The sequence below is a fragment of the Lemur catta genome, chromosome 10, assembly GCF_020740605.2.
Source record: "Lemur catta isolate mLemCat1 chromosome 10, mLemCat1.pri, whole genome shotgun sequence".
In the NCBI taxonomy this organism is placed as follows: domain Eukaryota; kingdom Metazoa; phylum Chordata; class Mammalia; order Primates; family Lemuridae; genus Lemur; species Lemur catta.
The window spans coordinates 33045058-33064777 of NC_059137.1; the positions used below are offsets into that span (position 1 = coordinate 33045058).

The 19720-nt window shown below is 48.1% G+C and overlaps 1 protein-coding gene across 2 annotated transcripts in view; it reads left to right on the forward strand.

Moving 5' to 3' along the window:
* The window catches only part of ANKS6 (ankyrin repeat and sterile alpha motif domain containing 6), a 56785-nt gene extending 54908 nt beyond the window's left edge, over positions 1-1877 (forward strand). For both annotated transcript variants that reach the window (XM_045563006.1, XM_045563005.1), the window contains one exon: positions 1341-1877. In XM_045563006.1, coding sequence (XP_045418962.1) covers positions 1341-1390 — 50 coding nt within the window. In that variant the 3' untranslated portion in view covers positions 1391-1877. The remainder of the gene's footprint in view (positions 1-1340) is intronic.
* Positions 1878-19720: the final 17843 nt, after the last annotated feature.

Consider the following 19720-nt stretch of genomic DNA (forward strand, 5'->3'; position numbering starts at 1 on the left):
ATTAATAGGTTTTTCATAAAGAAAATTAAGGGGGTGTGTATGTGAAAGTGGTACAAGGTTCCATGATCAAGTGGGTTTGGCAGACACTGGGTTAAAGCCAACCTGCATGGTCGTCTTTGCTATGGGCGTCTCATGACCTTCAGCGCTCAGGTGTGTGTAGGGCCTCTTTGTGGGGCCACGGAGCTTGTAGCATTTCACACACCCATCTGATCACAGAACACTTCTCCAGGGTGCTCTTGCAAGACTCCATTGGGGAAGCCCCGCTTGAGTAGGACAGTAGCAGCCATGAGCCCTCCCAGCCCTGGGGGTGGGGCATGGGGTGCCGGAGCACCTCAGCTGGCTCAGGGTCCTTGGTAGCACCCTCTCCCCCTGCAGAGGTGGCCTGCTTGGCAGTGGGACATCAGGGTGGGGGAGTCCCCCGACTTTGAGATGGTGGGGACTCTGCTCATGAGGCTCTCCATCCTGCGGGATTCCTGCTGGGTGGCAGGCATGGTTTCCCAGCATCCATGCAGTGTCCTGCTGGTGTATGTTGGGTGTCCAGGCCCCCACTGGCAGGGCAGGGCTCCCACCTCCTTGCTGCAGTGCCAGGCCATTATATGGAGGCCAGCTGGTTTTGCAAAGAGAACATTTACTTTTTCATCTTTGGTTCACTGAGCATTTACTAAGCGTCCACCCTGCACCAGCCCCATGCTTGTGGTCTAAACCCATGACGAAAAAGACTCATCTCTGCCCTCAGGGGAACCTTGGGACCTTAGAGGAGACAAGCACATAGAAAAATGGTGCAGTGGTAGAGGTGCTTGGTGCACGGCACAGGGAAAGTCATCAGTGACGGCTCCAGCCCAGCCCAGGCAGGGCTCTGAGGAAAGAACCGGAACTAGGTCCTAGAGGGCGGGTCTGGGCATGGCTGGCAGGCGGGGAAGAGAAGGGAACCCCAGACTGGGAGCAGCACATGCAAAAGCAGTATGTAACATTTGTGGGTAATATATGGTCGGGTAAGTTGGATACATGTTTTTTTGATCTGTGGTCCTTTGGAATGTGTTGGAGCAATCTGTTATCCTGGAAAGAGCACTGGATCTAGAGTCAGACCTAGCACTGGGTTTTGGCTCAGCCACTTCCCACTGGGTAATGTTGGATATGTTTCTTCATCTCTTTGAGCCTCAGTTTCCCTTTTGGTTACAAGGGGATAAGAATTCCCAAGGTGCTGAAGATCAGATGAAAGTGAGAAAACCCTTTTCACACTGTGGGAGCTGTACAGATGTGAGAAATCTCAGAGATAGTTGCACAGTTTTAAATTCTCTCTCTCTCCTCTCCCCTCTCTTCTCTCCCCCACCCTAATGAAGCTATGGCAGGGTGGGTGAGGCCAGAAGAAGCCACTTCCAGCAAGAGGTAGCGGCAGCTGAGATGGCTCTGCTGGCATCAGAGCCAGAGCGGGACAGCAAGAGGGTCGACCTTCGGATCCCACACTCCATCATAGCTTGACTCTGGGCTTCCTAGCAAGGTGGACAGAAAGAAAGGAGACAGTCCGGCCAAACTGTAGGCGCGGATGCAGCAGGCAGAGAGGGGCAGGGAACTCTCTCATTTGCTCTTGCCATGGAGCTGTCTGAAGACATTGTTACGTCAGCCAGGCCTGAGGCTGGATGGCTGTGGACATCCACACTGACTTGTGCTTCCAAGTAAGTGCCTCCCGAAGGGCCCGGGACCCTTCCCAAGAAGATTCTGCCACCCACAATGAAGGTGCCATCCCTTGTCTGTCCTTGTCTGTTCCAAGCAAGTTAATCATGTCTTGTTAACCAGTAGAACCTGTTCAACATGTAAAGAGACCTGATGTTTTCCCTAATAAAGTTGATACCAAATTCTGCAGGACTGGGCTGCGAGAGAAAATCCCCCGGGTAAGGTGGGTGCTGAGTCACCTCCCCTTGGGAGTTTCTCACTAGTCAGATATTTCCTGAGGGCTTGCCAGGCTCCCCAAAGGCCCTGGGGGGCTCTGCGCCTCCTTAACATGCACCTTAAGTGTGGATTTAGACCCTGCCTTAATTTCAGCCCCTTGGCCGAGGAGCCAATCCCAAATAGACAGATGTTCACCAAGGCTTGGGAATGGCAGAGGGGAAGCAAACGCGAAGGGTCACAGTAGCGCACAGAGCACAAAGCTGGCCCGGTTCACCTGTCTCAGTGCCCCCTGTGCCCTGGCTTCCTCCCCATGCAGAGCGCATCTCCCAGCCCAGTGGAGTGCAGGGTCCCTCCCAGCTTCCTGGGCCCTGCTGGAACCTCCTCTCCAGGGCTGGTAGACACAGGCATGGCCACCCTTGTCAGGGAGACTCGTCCCCACCCTCCCGGTGTCTGTGTCAGGATTTGGCCACACCCTAAGTCCTTACTAAGGCCACGATATCCGTTGGTAAGAGACCAGGACACCATTTCAGCCCTAGAGAGTGGGTTTCCATCCTCACCATCAAACATTATCTTCAGGCACAGACTTGATTCTTTGAAAGATTTTTGTTTGTCAAACTGTGCATACTAAATAACGGTGAATTTGTCTTCCCAGTTTGTGCTCATCAAAGGCATAAAACGCTCAGATTTCTTCTACTGATGGCTGTCATGTAGCAAGCCCGTGGGGTGTGCCAGAAGCTTCTAGAAGTCAACCTGCCTCATCTTCACAATAACCCTGAGAGGCAGCCTGAACATTCATTCTCTTTCAATCAGTTTGGTGACTGTGGCACACAGATGTTAGCCAACTTTACCGAGGTCACATGGCCAACACGGGACAGTTGAGTTTGAGTGCAGGTCTCACCTCAGAGCACAGGTTCTCATCGCGAGTCTTGCTGCCTGTCAGCACAGAGGGTAACAGTGAATTGGCACAGCCCAGCCAACAGCACCACAAATAAATGAAATGTCATTTAGTCTCTGCTGCTTGTTCACAATGGGGGAGGGGGATGCTTGTGAAATACTATAAATAGCGTGGTGATTCTCTCTGCTGCTTTTAAGAATTCTCACAGGTCGGGCGAGTGCTGAGGGCACCCCTAGTTTCAATGCCTCACGCTGGCTGCTCAGCCCTAGGGAGCCTTGGGGAGGTGGAAGGAGGAGTGAGACCCTGGGGCCCCAGAAGGCAAGGAAGGGTACTGGGGAGGCCGTGGGCATGGGGCCAGTGCTCCATGAGGAAGAAGAGGAATGTTCTAGGGATCAGAGCTTTGGGAGGGGGGAGGCCTGTGCCAGGGAGCTGGAGAGGGGATTGGCCCCGGGGAGTGGCTCCCAGGCGCCAGTGCCAGGTGGAGGTGAAACAAGAGCAAACAGTACAAGGCAATGAGTTTGCCTGACACTGAGTATGTTCATTTTTTATAGCTTGATTTTGACAAGTCCCTCCTATTTTGGGAGGTGGGGTATGGTGATGGTAGTTTTAGTTTTACTGGTGTGTGGAATCCAGAAATCTGAGCAGCACTGTTCTAGTCACTTTTGAGGTCCCTTCCAGCCCTGTGGTTCTATGAAAAGCTATAGAAAGAAGGGGGAGTGTTTCCTCCATAAGTTAAACATAGAATGACCAGACAACCCAGCAATTCCACTCCTAGGTAGATGCCCCAAGGAACTGGAAGTAGATATTCAGACAAAAACTTGCACACAGATACTCACAGCAGCACTGTGCACAATAGGCAAGAGGTGGAAACAGCCCAGATATCCGTCAGCTGAGAAGTGGACACACAAAACGTGGTGTATCCACACCATGGAATATTATTCAGCCATGGAAAGGAAGTACTGATTCATGCTACAGCCTGGTGAACTCTGAAAACATCAGGCCAAGTGAGAGAAACCAGACACAGAAGGCCACAGATTGTATAATATGATTCCATTTATATTACCATAAAAAGTGGGGGGCTAGTGACCTGGCTGACCTGTACCTTCTCTACTTTGCCATTCAGTCTGAGGGACACATGGCCATTCTGGGGTCTTCCTCCCTCTCTCTCCCCTATGCACGTGCCCCTTAGTTGGGGATGTGGGTGCACCGAGGGTTTCACGCCAGCGTTCCCAGGGCCCAGCACAGAAAATGCTTCACAAATACACCCCGAATGGGGTGGGGCTGGTCTGGTCCTGGGGCCGGTCTCCCAGCACCAAGTCACTGCCTATGCTGGGGCCCTCTTGCCACTTCTCTGGTTCTCATTTCCTCTCTCAAGCATCTCTGCTTCTCTTGCTCACAGCTCTTTTGTGGAACAATTGTCTCCACTTTCAGCACAATCAGAAACACTCCCTTTGAGCCCGCGGATGAGTGTTCTCAGAAGCGTAGAGGCATTGGCATGGATGCCCACTCCAAGGGACCTGTTCAAGTGTCGATGCCTTCAAGGGGCCCCAGCCTGTGGCCTCCCACCCCTCCCACCTGCTCCTCCACCTCAGCCACAGCCCACAGCCCCTCGTCCCACCCAGTCCTGCCCCCACCCCCTTCCACAGGTGCCCATCCAGAGACCAGTCCCTAGGCAACAGCTGAGGCTGATCTCAGAGTGTGCATCCCAGGGAGCCGACCTGTGACAGGGGCTTCCTAAGTGGTCAGGCTGTGCACGCTCGGAGGGGAGCCTCAGCCACGAAGAAGGCGCTAGAGCTTCAGCTGTCCATCAAAGTCATGGTGGCTTCTATAGAATGAGGTGGCCACTGGGAAAGCTGCCTGGGCACATGCTCACAAGGGGCAGCAGTCAAGAGCCTGCGTCAGACCAGATCTTCCAGGGGAACTTCCATCAGCCACCTGGAGCCTTGGGCTTGCCGGGGGCAGCGTGGGGAGCACCAGGTGGGCAGGCACTGGTGGCACACCATGGTGGGCACTGGGGAGGTGCCAGGGGAGTTCAGCAAGGTCCCTGCCTTCATGGAGCTTGTGACCCACGGGAGCAATAACAGTCCTGGCTCTGAGGGCTGGTGTGAGGACAGACAGTCCGAGTGCCCAGCACGGTGCCTGGCACAGGGCAGGTGTCCTCAGCATCTGAAGCTTTTAACGATTCATTTCTTCTCACCTCCTAGGTAGATGCCCCAAAGGAGGTCAGGACGTATGATCTCCTTGTCAGCAGCCACAGAGCTAGGTTATGGACCTGTGACAAGGGCCAGCAAGGCACTGGCCAGATTTATGGTGAGAATGAATGGAAAATATTTGTTAATTGTGTAGCAATACCCATAATTCAGTTTATAAACCATAATCGTGTAAGGAAGAAGACAGCAAAGAAAATTGGGGGGGGAAAAAGCAGAAGGTACAGGCTGTTAGAGCTGTGTAGTAGGTCTACATCAGTCCCCTTTCTGTCAGGCACTGAAACATAGATCACTTAGTATTCCTGGGTCACCTTGACTTTTTTAGTTTTAGAAAGTTCATTTTTATTTTTAAAGAATTGTGCAAGTCATTATCAATGAGTCGATTCTGTTGTGCAAGATATAACACATTGTTGTGTTTATGTCCTCTGTTGAGAGCCCCAAAATCAAGTGTAGCTGTCAGCAGAAGCCCATGGGGTTTCCAGGATGTGCAGAGCCCGGGGCTGGGGGCCTAAGGAGCACTCTGTCAGGGTTTCACACCTGGGGAAAACTCCAGATGGGCTCCTGCTCACACTCCCAGTGAGCTCTCGAAACTCCTTGAGCTTCCTGCTGATGTGGGCATGGCTCTCTGCATAATTAATCATTCATGACACTTGAGTAGTGCTTTTCTAGCTACAGCCTTGCCTCTCAAAGTGTGGTCTGTGGGCTGGGCACAGTGGCTCACACTTGTAATCCCAGCACTTTGGGAGGCTGAGGTGGGAGAATCGCTGAGGCCAGGAGTTCACGACCAGCCTGGGAAACATAGCAAAACCCACTGTCCCCTACCCTCTCCCCTTCTCCCCACATCTCTACAAAACAAATCAGCCAGGTGTGGTGACGCACACCTATAGTCCCAGCTACCAGGGAGACTGAGGCAGGAGGATCACTTGAGCCCAGCATTCGAAGGCTGCAGTGAGCTATGATGGCACCACTGCACTCCAGCCTAGGTGAGAGACCCAAGACCCTGCCTCTAAACAAAAACAAAGTGGGGTCCATGGACCAATAGCTTTGGCATTTCCTGGACGCTTATAAGAAATGCAGACCCTGCACAGTCCCCAGGGGATGCATATACACACTGCGGTGTGCAAAGCAGTGGTACATTAATCTTATTCACAACATCATGTGAGCACTCTGATACTGTTACCTCTTACACAGAGGGGGAAACGGGAAACAGCTTCTGCAAGCAATGTCGCATAGATAGTTGGGGTAGAACCGAGACTCACCCAGGCTTCTCCTTCAACTCCAGTAAGCACTTTCCCATGCACATTTACTCCTCTCCTCCATCCAGAGGTACCGTTATTAGTACCCAGTTTACAGATGAGCAAAGTGAGGCAAACAGAGAAGTTAAGTAACTTGCCTGAAGATGACATACCTTGACCCTGACCTACCTCATTTATGGAATTGACCATTTAGGTTTCATAAGCAAAGCAGGCCTGCAGGGCAGGGTATTCATATTCATCCTGGCTTAGTGGACCCCAGGTTGGGTCGAGTGTCAGAAAACTTGAGTTTGAGTCCTACTGACACCACTGAGGGATAAGAGGGCAGATCACTTCATCTCCGAGGCCTCAGTTTTCCCATCTGTAAAATCTAGCAAGGCTGTGGTGAGGAGTAAACGAGGCAATAGATGCTGGAGTGTGCTGTAAACTGTAAAGGGCTATGCACACGCTAGTTAGTGGCTTTATTCTCCAGGGACCCTGGCACGATGGTGGAAGAGGAAGAAGCTTGGAGAACTGGGAAGTTGCAGTAGGTGGAACTTCAGGGTTGCCATGGGAACCAAAGCTCTGAGGCTGATCAAGGCAGGAAATACCATCTGGTTTTAAACACCAAAAAGCTTCGACTCACACTGGACTTATTTCTGTAAACAGCAGAATTAACATCATCCTCTAGCAACTACGTCAACCCAGAGCAAGCTGGAAATTTTTTGTCTTTCCCCTGATTTCCATGGTTGGATCTGGACAAAGCACCTCAGGAACTCCTTGTTCATCAGCTGTCACTTCCAGAGAAACATGGACAAGTCACTTAATAAATTTGAGCTTAAATGGAAGAAAAACACCCACCCCTCCCCCTTCCCAGGCTTTGCAAGCACGGCGGAAAGGTAGAGATGGTGCCCAGCGACAGAAGGGAAACCTGGGTCCCTGTCGGTGCTAAAACTGGAAGGGCACTTAGAGAGCATCCGGTCTCCTTTGCCCCAGGTTATGGGTGGTTAAATAGACCCAGAATGGGATGGTGCCTGCCCAAGGTCACACAAGAAACCAATGACAAAACTGCAACTTGCACCTAAGTCTCTCAACTCTCAGTTCACCACTTTCCACTGGGCAATCACACCTTCCTTTGATGTTTGTTCCAGCATCGTAGTGTCGCTCCCTGGGAAGCCCTGGGCTTGGGATTTCTCTGCTTCCCCATGGGCTCTGTGAGGCGGGAAGCAGAACGTGTCTTCAGTCCCACACCTCCCAGGGATTTCACGGGGAAGCCATCATTTCTTTGTTTTCTTGGGAGAAGCAATGTTTCTGTAAATGATACGAACCGAAAGAAATCAGGATGAAATTTTAAAATCAAAAGGGCTATGCCTTTAAGTTTTCAAATTCTGGAGGACTATCCCAGTTTCATTACAGCCCCCAAATCCAGCAGAGGTCTCGTGGGGGTGAGCACTTTTATCATGGGGCTGCTAGGAATCATTTAAGCAGAGAGCATTGCTGGGAATGTAGGCCCAGAGTGGCAGCTACTTGCCCTCTCTGAGCCTGTTTTCCCACGTGCACCATAAGGCAGTTCAATGTGAGCATCTCTGGGGTTCCTTCCAGCTGACATTCTGTGACTTGATAACCATTTTCAAAGAAAGGAAAGGAGACCCGTTGCTCCTTGTTCATCGGCTGACATGAGCCTGAATTGAGAGGCTGGGCCCTTCGCCTCCCTGCTGGCTGGGACCTGGGAGTTTCCTGTGAATGGGGCTTGGAGGGAAATGGTCTCCATCCAGCCTCAAGGGGAGGGGGGCATCTGAGAACACTACCCCAAACCATAGCCCCAGGACCCTTAGCCTAAGCTGGCAAGTGGCACCCAAGGGTAGCTCCAGAGCACTCATCCATGGCTGTGTTTACTCCAAGCCACCGCACCACACCTTCTGACATGCAGGTCGTGCCCTCCAGCACCTTCGTCCTCTGTTCACCCACGGGGGTACAGGCAGCTTCATCTCCTGGGAGTGGAGGCAGGGACTGTGGAGCTGGACAATCTCCTGGCCCTGCAGAGCTCAGGGAAGTCTCACCCTTAGGTGAAGCCCCTGACCACATTGTCACCGAGGGCTGTGTCTGGGTCCTGTTGTGTTCATGGGAAGCTGCACCTCTGGGGCCCTCACTCGCCTTCTGCCCCTTGGGATAGGTGAGGTCCTCCCATCCCTTTTCCACTTGCTTGGAGCTATGGAAACCACCTTATAGCTGCCTCGGAGGACTTCCCAAGCCTCCGCAGCCAGGTTTGGGGATCCCTGGGGTTGCCAGGGCTTCAGGAGCTGCCTAAGCTGTCGGGGAGGGAAGACCTGGAAAGCACTGTCTGCGATTTGTTTCTAACCTCGTTCCCAGGGGAGGAAGATGGCATGTTTTAGTCTGGAAGAACTTGAGAGATACTAAAGAGAGCTGAGGTCCCCAAATTAAAAAGCTCCATGTTTCCAGTCCAACTAAGGGCAGGGGCATAGCAATCCCAACTGTGTGAGCCTGAAGGAGTTACTTAATCTCTCTGTACCTCTGAATCTCTCGGTTTTCCCACCTGTAAAATGGGGATAATAAATCCCTCCTGTAGTGTTCGTGAGGATTAAATGAGAAAAAGTATCCCCAGTGCCTAGCACACAGTAAATGCTTAAAAAATTTGTAAAAGTTGCAAAGCACTTCCATTTCCACTCTCCAGTTGAAGCTTCTTAAGGAAAAGTATATGTGGTAAAACCCATTTTGCAAGCTGGGGTGAAACTGCAGCTCAGACAGGTGGAGCGAGTTGTGGAAGATCACAGATCAGCTGCGTGTCAGACTGGCTTCCGTCTGCCATGTGAGTCCAAGGCTCTATCCGTCTCTCCACAACCATGAAATGTGTCGCTTTCCGAACCCTTTAAGAACATGAAGGGAATAAAAATGAATTTGAAGCATGTAGATTCCCTTAAGACATGTGGGAACTGAGAAATGCTAACTTTCAACTTTTTATTTACTTTCTTTTCTTGCAGTTCCCTGAGAGGGATGTGGTTTGGAAGCCAGTTTTGTTACGTACATCTTTCCTTCATATTCTGCCTTGCTGTTTCCAACTGCAGTGTTATTTGTGATGACGATGTCTAGTATGTTCTCTGGGAAGTTAACACCCCAGAAAACAAAATCTTCTTTAGTGATGAACACTCAGCCTGGAAGCAGAGACAGAGAACATCTCCCTGAGACAATAGCTTGAAATTGGGCTTCGTAGAAAATCTGGAGAAACAACCAAGGTTCTTCTTCCCTCTGCGGTTAGAGGCTTGTGGAACTGCAATATGGGAAACTGAGGGTGTGACCTGCCAGGGTCAGAGAGCTGGTAAGTGGGAATAGACTTAACAAGACAAAAGCACAAGTCTCAAGGCAAATCATAATCATAGATTAGATTACATAAAAATTAAAGATTTCTGTTTAAACAAAGGACATAGGGAGATGGTATTTGGAGTGTCTCAATTTGACAAGGTTGTAACAAGGGATTCATAGCTAGATTCTACAAGAAATATTTGCAAACCAAGAAAAGGTAGTTCGCAGAAGCAGAACCTTGACTAGCTGACAAGTATATGAAGAGAGGCTCAACCTCACCAGTAACTGAGAGAAATGCAAATTACAAGAAGACTCCATTTTATACCCATCAACTTTAAACATTAGAAAAATGGATAATGCTAAGTGTTGGCAAGGATGTGGGTCATGTTCCCTGGCACAGCCATCCAGACAGCAGCCTGGCATATTTTAGGGAAGTGGGTATGTGCTGCTTGAGGTGCCAGCCCCAGGCTGTGTGCCCTGAGATGGGTTTCTCATCCTCTTGCTGTCCAGTCGTCATGGGGATCTGGTCCCTAGACGGCATTTCCCAGGCTCCTTGTCAGCTGCCTTCCACTGAGAGGCCCTGACAGGCTCCGCTCTTTCACCCTGAGAGAGATATCATGGCCAATGGGATCCCGCTCAGCACTGAGCTGTGGCAGTTTGGGGTGATGACTGACATGTGCATCTGGGACTTCCTGTTCTGCCATCTTGCTGCAGACTGGCAGAGGAAGGGAGAAGCCAGAGTGTTCTCTCTCTTGGTCTTAGGTGGCATCTCCAAGCAGTGGCTGCATCTCTTCCAAAGGGCCAGCTCTGTCCCAGTGGCTCAGCTGTGATGCCAGCTTTACCAGCTAACCTCCCCCCGTCTGTCCCTCCAGCCTAGGGAAGATGGCCGTTTCCTGCTGTTACTAGTTTCTGGACTGACTCCCTATCCCCAAGCAGTTTTGTATTCTCCATTCCCCAAGTAACTAATCCCCTGCATTCCAAGTCCCTCTGTGTTAAATACTCAGTTAGTTTCTGTTTTGTTGTTAGACCAATTACTATACCTGTGATCCAGCAGTCCCAATCCTAAATGTATATGCTGCAGAGAAACTCTCCTGTCGGTCCCTAAGGAAAGATGAGCAAGGACATTTATAGTGCTGCTTGTGAAAACGGAGAGTGGGAGGTAGCCTAGGCACCATTGATAGAGGAGTGAATGTTTAATAAGGATAGATAAATATGTGACATGTATGGGGCACACTGGAGGAGTGACCATGTCGAAGGTTGAGAGAGAAGTGGGAATTAGGTATGAAGGGAAAAGCAAAGCAAGAGAAGAGCCTTGTGTAGAATGGATGATGAATGTGTGTCTCCAACTCAACCTCTGCAAATGAGGTTTAAAAAAATGTACACTGTGCCCTCAAAGGATGAGTGGGGAAGAGTATGATCATCCAGGCAGAGGGAACAACACAAGGAAAGGAACAGAGGCCTAGGAGCAGTTTATCCAGGGAACAGCAAGAAGTGGGGTATGGCTGGGCCCTGGGGTCTGTGGTTGGCAAAGTGGGTTAGGGGAGGCCCTTGGGGCCTTTGAGCCTTATCAAGGATGCTGGACTCTGCCTGTGCAATCACAGAATGCCAGTTGCATACAAAAGGTCTGAAAGATCTGTTCAACCTCTCATGGGTAGATGGGGAAACTGAGGTCCAGAGAGGGGCAAGGGATTGGCCCGAACATCACGCTGTGGCAAAACAGGTCCAGAGCTCAGGTTTCCTGACTCCTGTTTAGGGAATTGCCTCTTCTTTCCTCTTCCCTAAGCCCCCAACTCTGTGCTGAGAACTGTGCTGGCCCAGGGGACACAGCCCCTGCCCCCAAGGAGCTCCACTCCTGGGAGGGGATGGGTAGAGTCAGATAGCCCAATGTGTGCTGAGATGGTCTCTCAGTGTTCATGCCTTTTTGAAGAGCAGCAGAAGAACTTCCAAGCTGAGCCCAGCCCAGACTACAGGCACACACAAAAAAGTAGTTGTTATTCTAAGCCACAAATTTTGGGGGTAGTTTGTTATACCAGCAATAGATTACAAAAACGTGCAGTATAAAGTTCTCACTCTTACGTGAATACTAAAAGCAATGCATTCACATGGATGTAGAGTGTGAATTGATAGCTAATGGAGACTCAGAAGGGTGAGAGTGTGTGTTTGTGGGGGAAGATGATGAGAAATTGGTTAATAGGTACAATGTAATTTGGATGATAAGTACCCTAAAAGCCCTAACTTGACCACTACCAACCTATGCATGTAACAAAACTGCACATATACCCCATAAATTTGTACAAATAAACAAATTGAAGATTGGGAAAAAAGTTGAGAAGCACAGAGTATGTGGTGGACCAGAGGGAGTGAGAATGAATCTGACCCAGAGGATTCTGAGAGCTGTGAAGTACCAACTAAGCACAGGGTCAGGCCCATGGTAAATGCTCAATACAGTTTTTGTTGCTAAACTTGCTCATGATTGTTATTCACCCCATTTTAAAAAGAAGAAGCTGAAGCCAAGGAGCTCCCAAGTGTTGGCATGTTGGGGAAAGGACACAGTCCCCATGTCTCCTCCTTTGGCTCCCTCATCTCTCCTCCCTACACCCCCCTCTTCCCTGCCCCTGGAGGTTGTGCTGTCACCTGCCAGGGTGCTGAAGAGAGGATTGAACTCCAGGCCCTCGGACTCCCATCTGGGTTGCTTTATAAGGACCTCCAAGGTGCCAGTAAAGCAACTCATGCCCTTGGAGACTCATAGCCAGCATCAAACCATGTCCAGAGAAGAACACGCAAGCAGCAGGGGACTTTGCCAAAAGAAATGGCAAAGGAACGATATGAGACACCAAGTGCCCACCTTTGACAAAGGAAAATAAAATAATATGAAAAGTTACAAAATCAATCATGTACTTAACCTTGAAGCTGTGGTGTGGTGGAAAAGACTGGATGGCTCCTTAAGTCCAGAATTGCCGTGCAAAATTTTTCACCTTCCCTGTGCTGTCTTGGGCAAATCATCCAACCTCTGTAAGAACCCATTTCTTCTTCTGAAAAACGGGCATTCGAATGCCTCACAGAATCATTAATGATAATTCAGTGAGGTGATGTGTGCAACTAGATGACACTGGACAGATATGAGGCCCGAGTGGGGACAGGGCACGACCCTGAGCTGTCTGTGCCTTGCTCTACAGAGGGAATCTGCACCTCCCCCAGATTCTCCAGAGGGTTCCTAACCACCCTCTCCCCAAATTTGAGAGACACTGATGACTTCTCTTTGTTTCTAAGATAAAATCTAATATTGAAAAAGATCAAAGAGATAAAAAGAATTGAAATGGGAAAAGCAATAGTAAACGATAGATATCAAATGCAATGGGTTTTGGGTTTTTGTTTTTTTAAAAATCTTTTTGTTGTGGTGGTGGTGGTGTTCAAGTCTTTCAATGAACTGAACTTGTCATCCTCTGGACCAACTTACAAAATAAACATAAAAGGGAAAAGAATAGAACCAAAAGCAATAACAAAACTGCAAAGTGATAACAAGAAACTTTTTTTAATAAAAGGAATACATGCTTATGGTGAAAGATAATTCAAACAGTATAAGATAGAAAATAAATCTGTTTTTACCCCTCCGGTTATCCTTTATCCCTGGTCCTATTAGCCAGAGTTCACTACTCTCAGAAGCAAGGAACTTTTTATTTGTTTTCACATTGCAAGTAATGGTATCCATTTTTTTGAAGGAGAAGATGGAATTCAGAAAATTCCCAGAGGCATCTCATTTGCTAAAAGATAATGAACATCGTATGAAAGAATTAAGTGTTTTCCTAGATCTTGACAAAATAAAGATATCAATCAAAGAAACTCCCCAAAGGAAGTCCAGATGGCCATGCAATTGAACTTTATCATGCTCATCGGCCTGGCAATCCCCATGCCCTTGAAATACCCAGGAAAACCATGCAGCAGAAGGCAACACCTAATACATATAGCGAGCTCCTTATAAAACTGACCTAAAACTGGAGAAAACCCCGTAAACTTGTTCCTTTGTGCAGTATATCTAATGAACACGGGAACAAATTTTCCTCCAAACCAATCCTTTAAACACAGCCACGGATCCATGCACTGCAGGGGGTCTTGTGCAGGGTAGTGCGATATCAGGAAATGAGAGTATCATTCATCATATAAAGTGTGTCATCCCAGACTGTTTGACTATGTTGTAACTCCAACTTTTAGAAGCACATGAATAGACAGTAGGACATTGCTATGGTCTGAATGTTTGTGTCCCTCTGAAATTCATGTTGAAACCTAATCCCCATGTTGGTGGTAGTAAGAGGCAGGGCCTTTAGGAAGTGATGATGTCATGAAGGCTCCACCTTCGCGAATGAGGTCAGCGCCCTTATGAAAGAGGTTTGAGAGGTCTTCTTCCCCTTCTGCCACGCGAGGACACAGAAGGCACCATCTATGAGGAACGGGGCCTCACCAGACACTGAATCTTGCTTTACAAACAACAGATTACCCAGTCTAAGTTATTTTGTTATAGCAGCCCAAATGGATTAAGATGAGTATGCTGGACTTCACCTAAATCACCTATGCAATTCGAATGCCTGGAATATTAAGAAATGAGCAAAGCGTAACTAAAATACCACTAAACTCAGACACCAGCCTATCTGTGTTCTTTGTTATTTAATATAATATAGAGTGGTGGTGGGGGGTAGGAGGAATAACTGATTTCATTAGCAAAAAGCAAATTAAAGGACTCACTGTTGTTATTCAAAAGGAGAGACTTGGAAGAAGATTGGCACGATAGGATGCTGCTGCTTTCTATCCCAGCGTGCTCCTGAAAACCAGGCCATAAATCAGATCCTTGGAAAGCAAATCATATTTACCCAATAGGAATGATGTTATAATTGAAGATTGCTTTGCAGATCAAGAATTGGGCATTAAATTAATCCTATGTAACTCCCTGCTCCCCTTGCAGGCTGACATGATAGCCAGCCACAGGGAAGAGAGACTTCTGTGGCTGACTCCAGCCCTCCGCCACTGTCTCCTGGCCCTCAGAAGCTCAGGAGGAAAAGGGTAATCCTTTTGCCCTTGTGAGGAACCTCATGAAGAACCACACTCAGGGGCCGTCCTTGCCTCCCCCGCCCCCAACTGTAGAAACATGCAGGCGTCCAGGTACAGCAAACAGTGCACACCTCTTCATTCAATGACACGGATTGCTTGCTTTGTGTGTGCGTATGGTCTCACACATGGAAAGGGACCCAGACTTGTGGATGACTAACTGTACAATGCAGTGTGATACCAAAAAGCTTTTCTAGAATATGTTGAAATAAAGAAAAAATACTGTATTTCACTGAATCTAAGACACCATTATTTTATGTATTAACAAGAAAGAAAAAAAATACTTCCAACTATAAGATGCCATCAATGGCAAAGTGCATCCTAATTCCAGAGATGAATAAGAATGTGTGTCTTAGAATGGTGAAATGTGGTAATTAACTTTTAAAGAAGTGATAAGTGTTATTTCTCAGCATGAACCAAGCCTTACTCTGGGAGCTGAGAAAAGGTAGCAATTATTTCTGCTGGAGTGACTGGAGAAGGTATCACAGAGGAGCTGACAGTTGATCTGGGTCTTGAAGGATTTTGCCAGTGGGAGAAGGAGTGGGAAGAGCATTCCACGTTGAAGGAATAGCATTAGCAAAGGTGTGGAGGCAGAAAAGGGGTCCATGTTTATGGACCAGCTAATACATTCTCGGTAGTTAGAATATAAAAGGTGTAGGGAGAGGGAGCTGCTTGCTAAAGCTGGAAACATCAGAGCCACATTGCAAATAGCCTATAACACCAGGCTTAGCAGTTTGTATCCTAGAGGTAATAGGGAGCCACAGAATGTTTTGAGCTGGGGAGTGACATGATGTTGAAAGGTCAGTTTGGCAGGGTAAAGGAAGACTAGGTTGGAGAAGTATAAGAATAGAGCAGAGATTCAAGTTATTCTGTTGCAACTAGCCAGGTTGGAGGTGGGTGGAGAGAAAACCATACACATGGATCTATGTGATGACGTCAGATTTTAAAAGACTCAGGCGACCATACGGCAATGAGCAGAAAAGATCTGCAACCATACACAAGAATGTGGATGAATCTCCCAAACACAATATTAAGTGAAAGAAACCAGACACAAAGGAGGACAGATGGCAATTCCATTTATATCATGCCCAAGAAGAAGCAAAAACCAATCTATAGTGTTAGCAGTTAGCTTGGTGGTTACCCTTGGGAAGGGTAGTGACTGGCCAGGGACCCACCTCTGGGTGCTGCTCATGTTCAGGTTCTTGGTGCTGGTTACATGGATGTGTTCACTTCGTGAAAATTCACTGAGCCGTGCAGTTAAGATTTGTTCATTGTTCTGTATATGTTATATTTCAATAAAATTTACCAAAAAAAAAAAAATTAGGGCCATGGAGAGAAACTGGAAGTATGGTTCCAGAATGGAGGAGCAGCAGGAACCTGTTGGGAACATGGGCACTCAGTCCCAGAATGAGTTGAGGCTTTGGAAGAACGTCACAGACCACCAAAGGGGCTTTGTGTGGTGCATGGGGAACAAGCATGGGTAGGTGTCAAAAAGAAGGCAGAACTTTCTCATTTCCAGACCTGTAGCCGAGACACACCAGATGTTTTGGTGGATAATGACCAGCACACAGCAAATAGTGGAGCAAGCATAAAATGAAAGAGGAAGAGATTCTCAGAGGGCACCTAGATGCTTTCAATGAGCCTATGTCCCCCAGTCCAGATGAACTACCTGTCAAGACAGAGCAGGACATTGTAGAGGGATCCAGAGAGAGTGTCTAAGGGTCTTGGGGAGATGAGCGAAAGGAAAGGTTAGGTGGCAGGGGTTGCAGCAGGGCTCGGGAATTTGGGTGTTGACCCTCAGCCACATTGGAGACCTGATTGTTCAAATGATATGTGATCACATAGAACTGGAGTGCCCCCTAGTAGTGGGTGTGTGTTCACCAAGAACAAGTCCAGTCACCATCACCTTTATTTGTGGAGTTAATAATATTAGTCTGGCAGGTCAGAGAAATTAGGAAACAGCATGTATCAGCTCTTCAGCAAGGGCTTTAGCCAGAGTTCCCATGATGTTCTGGAGTGCAAGATGGTGAAGGGCCACTGGGGCGGGGGATGGGGGGGCATGGACTTTAGCAAGAGATTAGAATCCAGGGTAAAAGCTATAGGAAGGCTGACTTTGAAAAACATGTGAAAACCTCATGAATCAAGTGATCGAGTGATCTGCAGGCACTGATCTTGCCATTTTTAGTGGTATTATTATTGTTATTTATTGTATGCCTAATAACTACCTAGTACTGTGCTGGGTACTTTATATGTATTATCTTACTTAATAAAAGAGTTCATTACATGTAAAGTGCTTGAAACAATGGCTGGCACATGTGAGTGCTTAACACATATTAGCTGTTATTATTAATATTTAATCCTCTCAATAACCCTATGAAAGACTAATGATTATTATCCCCATTTTACAGATGAGGAAACTGAAGCTCAGGAGGTTAAGTGATTTACTCAAACCTATACCACTAATAATTAGTAAGCCAGGATCTGAACCCAGGGCTGTCTGGCTCCAAAACTCACCATTGTCCCTGAGGGGTAAAGAGGGACTCATATATTTGACAGATGTGAGACCAGAGACTTTATAGGACTCTTCTCCATCGAAGGCTCTGTTCCAGAAATGTGCATCTTGTCCATCCATGGTCCCCTTTGTCAAAGATCTTATTGGTTCTGTAACCTGTAAATGAGAGGGCCTTTGGCCCCTTTGCCAGCTCCTGGAGACCACCCAATTTCCCACCTCTGTCCCTTCAGGATCTGTCCTGCTGACCTGGAGCAACCTTCCACAGTTCTGAAACCAGAGGAGGCTCCAGGCTCTGCTGTTCTGCCCCAGGCGTGGCAATGATTCCTGCAGGATTTAGTCTCAGACTCTCCAGGACAGATGCTCTCCTCCCTAATAACCCAGAAGACCCAGATTCATCTTTAATTCACTGGGGGACCCTGGCCAACTCATTTCACTTATCTTTGGTGCTGGCCTTCAGCAGTGTTCTTTACCTCTCTAAGACTTTCCTCCTCAGTCCTACAAGGGGCATCTTCAAGGAGAGGTAAGTAGAGCAGGAATTGGGGTCAGACATACTGGGTCTGGGCCCCCTCACTGCTGCTGTCGAGCATCATCAGGCACACTATTTAATCAGTCTAGGCCTCAATCTCTTAATTTGCAAAACTGGGATCCTAGCACTTATTTTTCAGGCAGTCATGAAGATTAAGATGATGCATCCCAAGGTGTCTGGCACAGAGTAGGTAGGTGTTTAATAAATGGTAGCTATTATTATTACTCGAACTGTGTCACCAGACCACATTGGATGCCTGAAACCCAGTTTTACAGTTTAAAAAACATGGCTTGTGGACAGGGAAAAGCAACTTAGATTCATTCAGTTACTCTTTTTTAGAGCCATCATTTGTAACTTACCATGTAAAAAAAAGGGGAGATGAAAACAAATAAGGTACTTCAAAAAAAAAAAAAGGGCTGAGCCATTTGATTGAAATAAATATTTCAGTGTAAACATGAATGAAAAATACATGGGAGATATTTGCAAAGATGCATACACACACACACACACGCATATATATATATATGTGTATATATATATATATATATGAAGAAAGTAAGAGAAGACCTTGCTGCTGCTGGGAATTAGAGTAGAGGGTGGCATGGATGACTGGGTCAAACTGGGAAGAGTGTATTGGAAACTGGAACCAGTTCCTGGAAGCAGCAGCTGTGGAGAGCAGATCGGAGCAGCCCTGGGTGCAGGGGTGACCGGCCCCACAGGGAAGAAGAGCAGGCAGCAGAGGAAGGCCTATTAGCTTCCCACTGTTGGGATCCTGGTTAAAGGGATGTAGTGTCCCGCTGACAGGCAGCCAGCTAGGCCATGAAGCCCCAGACTCCCCAGAAAGGGAGCAGGCACCAAGTCTCAACCACTGAGCTGGGGTTTGGAGACTGATTTCTATGTGTAGGGTGAGGGTGTGGGAGAAAGGATTGCTAAGGAGGCAGGTTGATGGGAAGAAGACAAGAATTTAAGCCATTCAAACCTGAGCTGACATTGACATTTTATCACTTTCTGGAGGTGCACTCTGAACACGTTGCTTTCTAAGTCTCTCTTAACTCTGTTGTAAGGTAGATGAGCTCATGGGAATCAAGTGTTTCCCATAATCCTGGGACTTGGCCAACACATTTTCTTCCCATTAATAAGAACAGTTATTACTCTAGACACTTCTCATCCTCTCCTCTGCTTATACCCTGGGCTGGCACCAGATGTGGCTTATTGTAATGGCCTCTTAACTGGTATCCCTGCTCCCAGCCTTTGAACCGCTAATTCTCCACTTGGCAGCCAGAGTGGCCCTGTCACTGACCCCGCAATACCCTCCTACGGTTCCTGTTCCATGTGTACAGACCAAGGCCCTCACAGGGCCCAGGCCCCACGTGATCCCACCTGCTTGTGGCCGTGGGCCCTACTGCTTTGCCCCTTGCTCACTCTGCTCCTGCCACATTGGCTTCCAGACTGTTGCTTGAACATGCCAGGTGCACTTCTGTCGCGGAGCCTCTACCTTTGCTGTTCCTGTGCAAGGAATACTATTAGCATGTTCTTCTTACTTACCCTCTTTAAGTCTTTGCTGAGAAGTCACCTTAGTGTGTCCTTCCCTGACCTCCCTGTTTCAAATTGCACCCCACCCTGCCAGTCTCCATCTTCTTTCCTGCTTTATTGTTCGCCACAGCACTTTTCATAAACTGACATCCTAAAATATCTTCTTATGCCCACTTATTGCTTCTCTTTCTCCACTAGAATGTCACTTCTACAAGGGCAGGGATTTGAGACTGGTGGTTCTCTCCTGTATCCTCAGCAACTAGGACACTGTCCAGCAGGTAATAAGCCTCCCGAAACATTGCTTGAAGGAACGAGTGATTATTATAAAGTAAGAGGCTGGACTCCAGCTCTACAGAAACATGGACTCTAGGCTGGTGACTGAGGCAGGAGCTCACACTCAGGAAGGATCCCAGGCACCCAGTCACCCAAACTAGAACACAAGGCCAGGCTAGGATCTCATAACCCGGGCATCAGAGATAGGGTGTGAGATCAGAGCTTGGCCTTGCTCCTCTG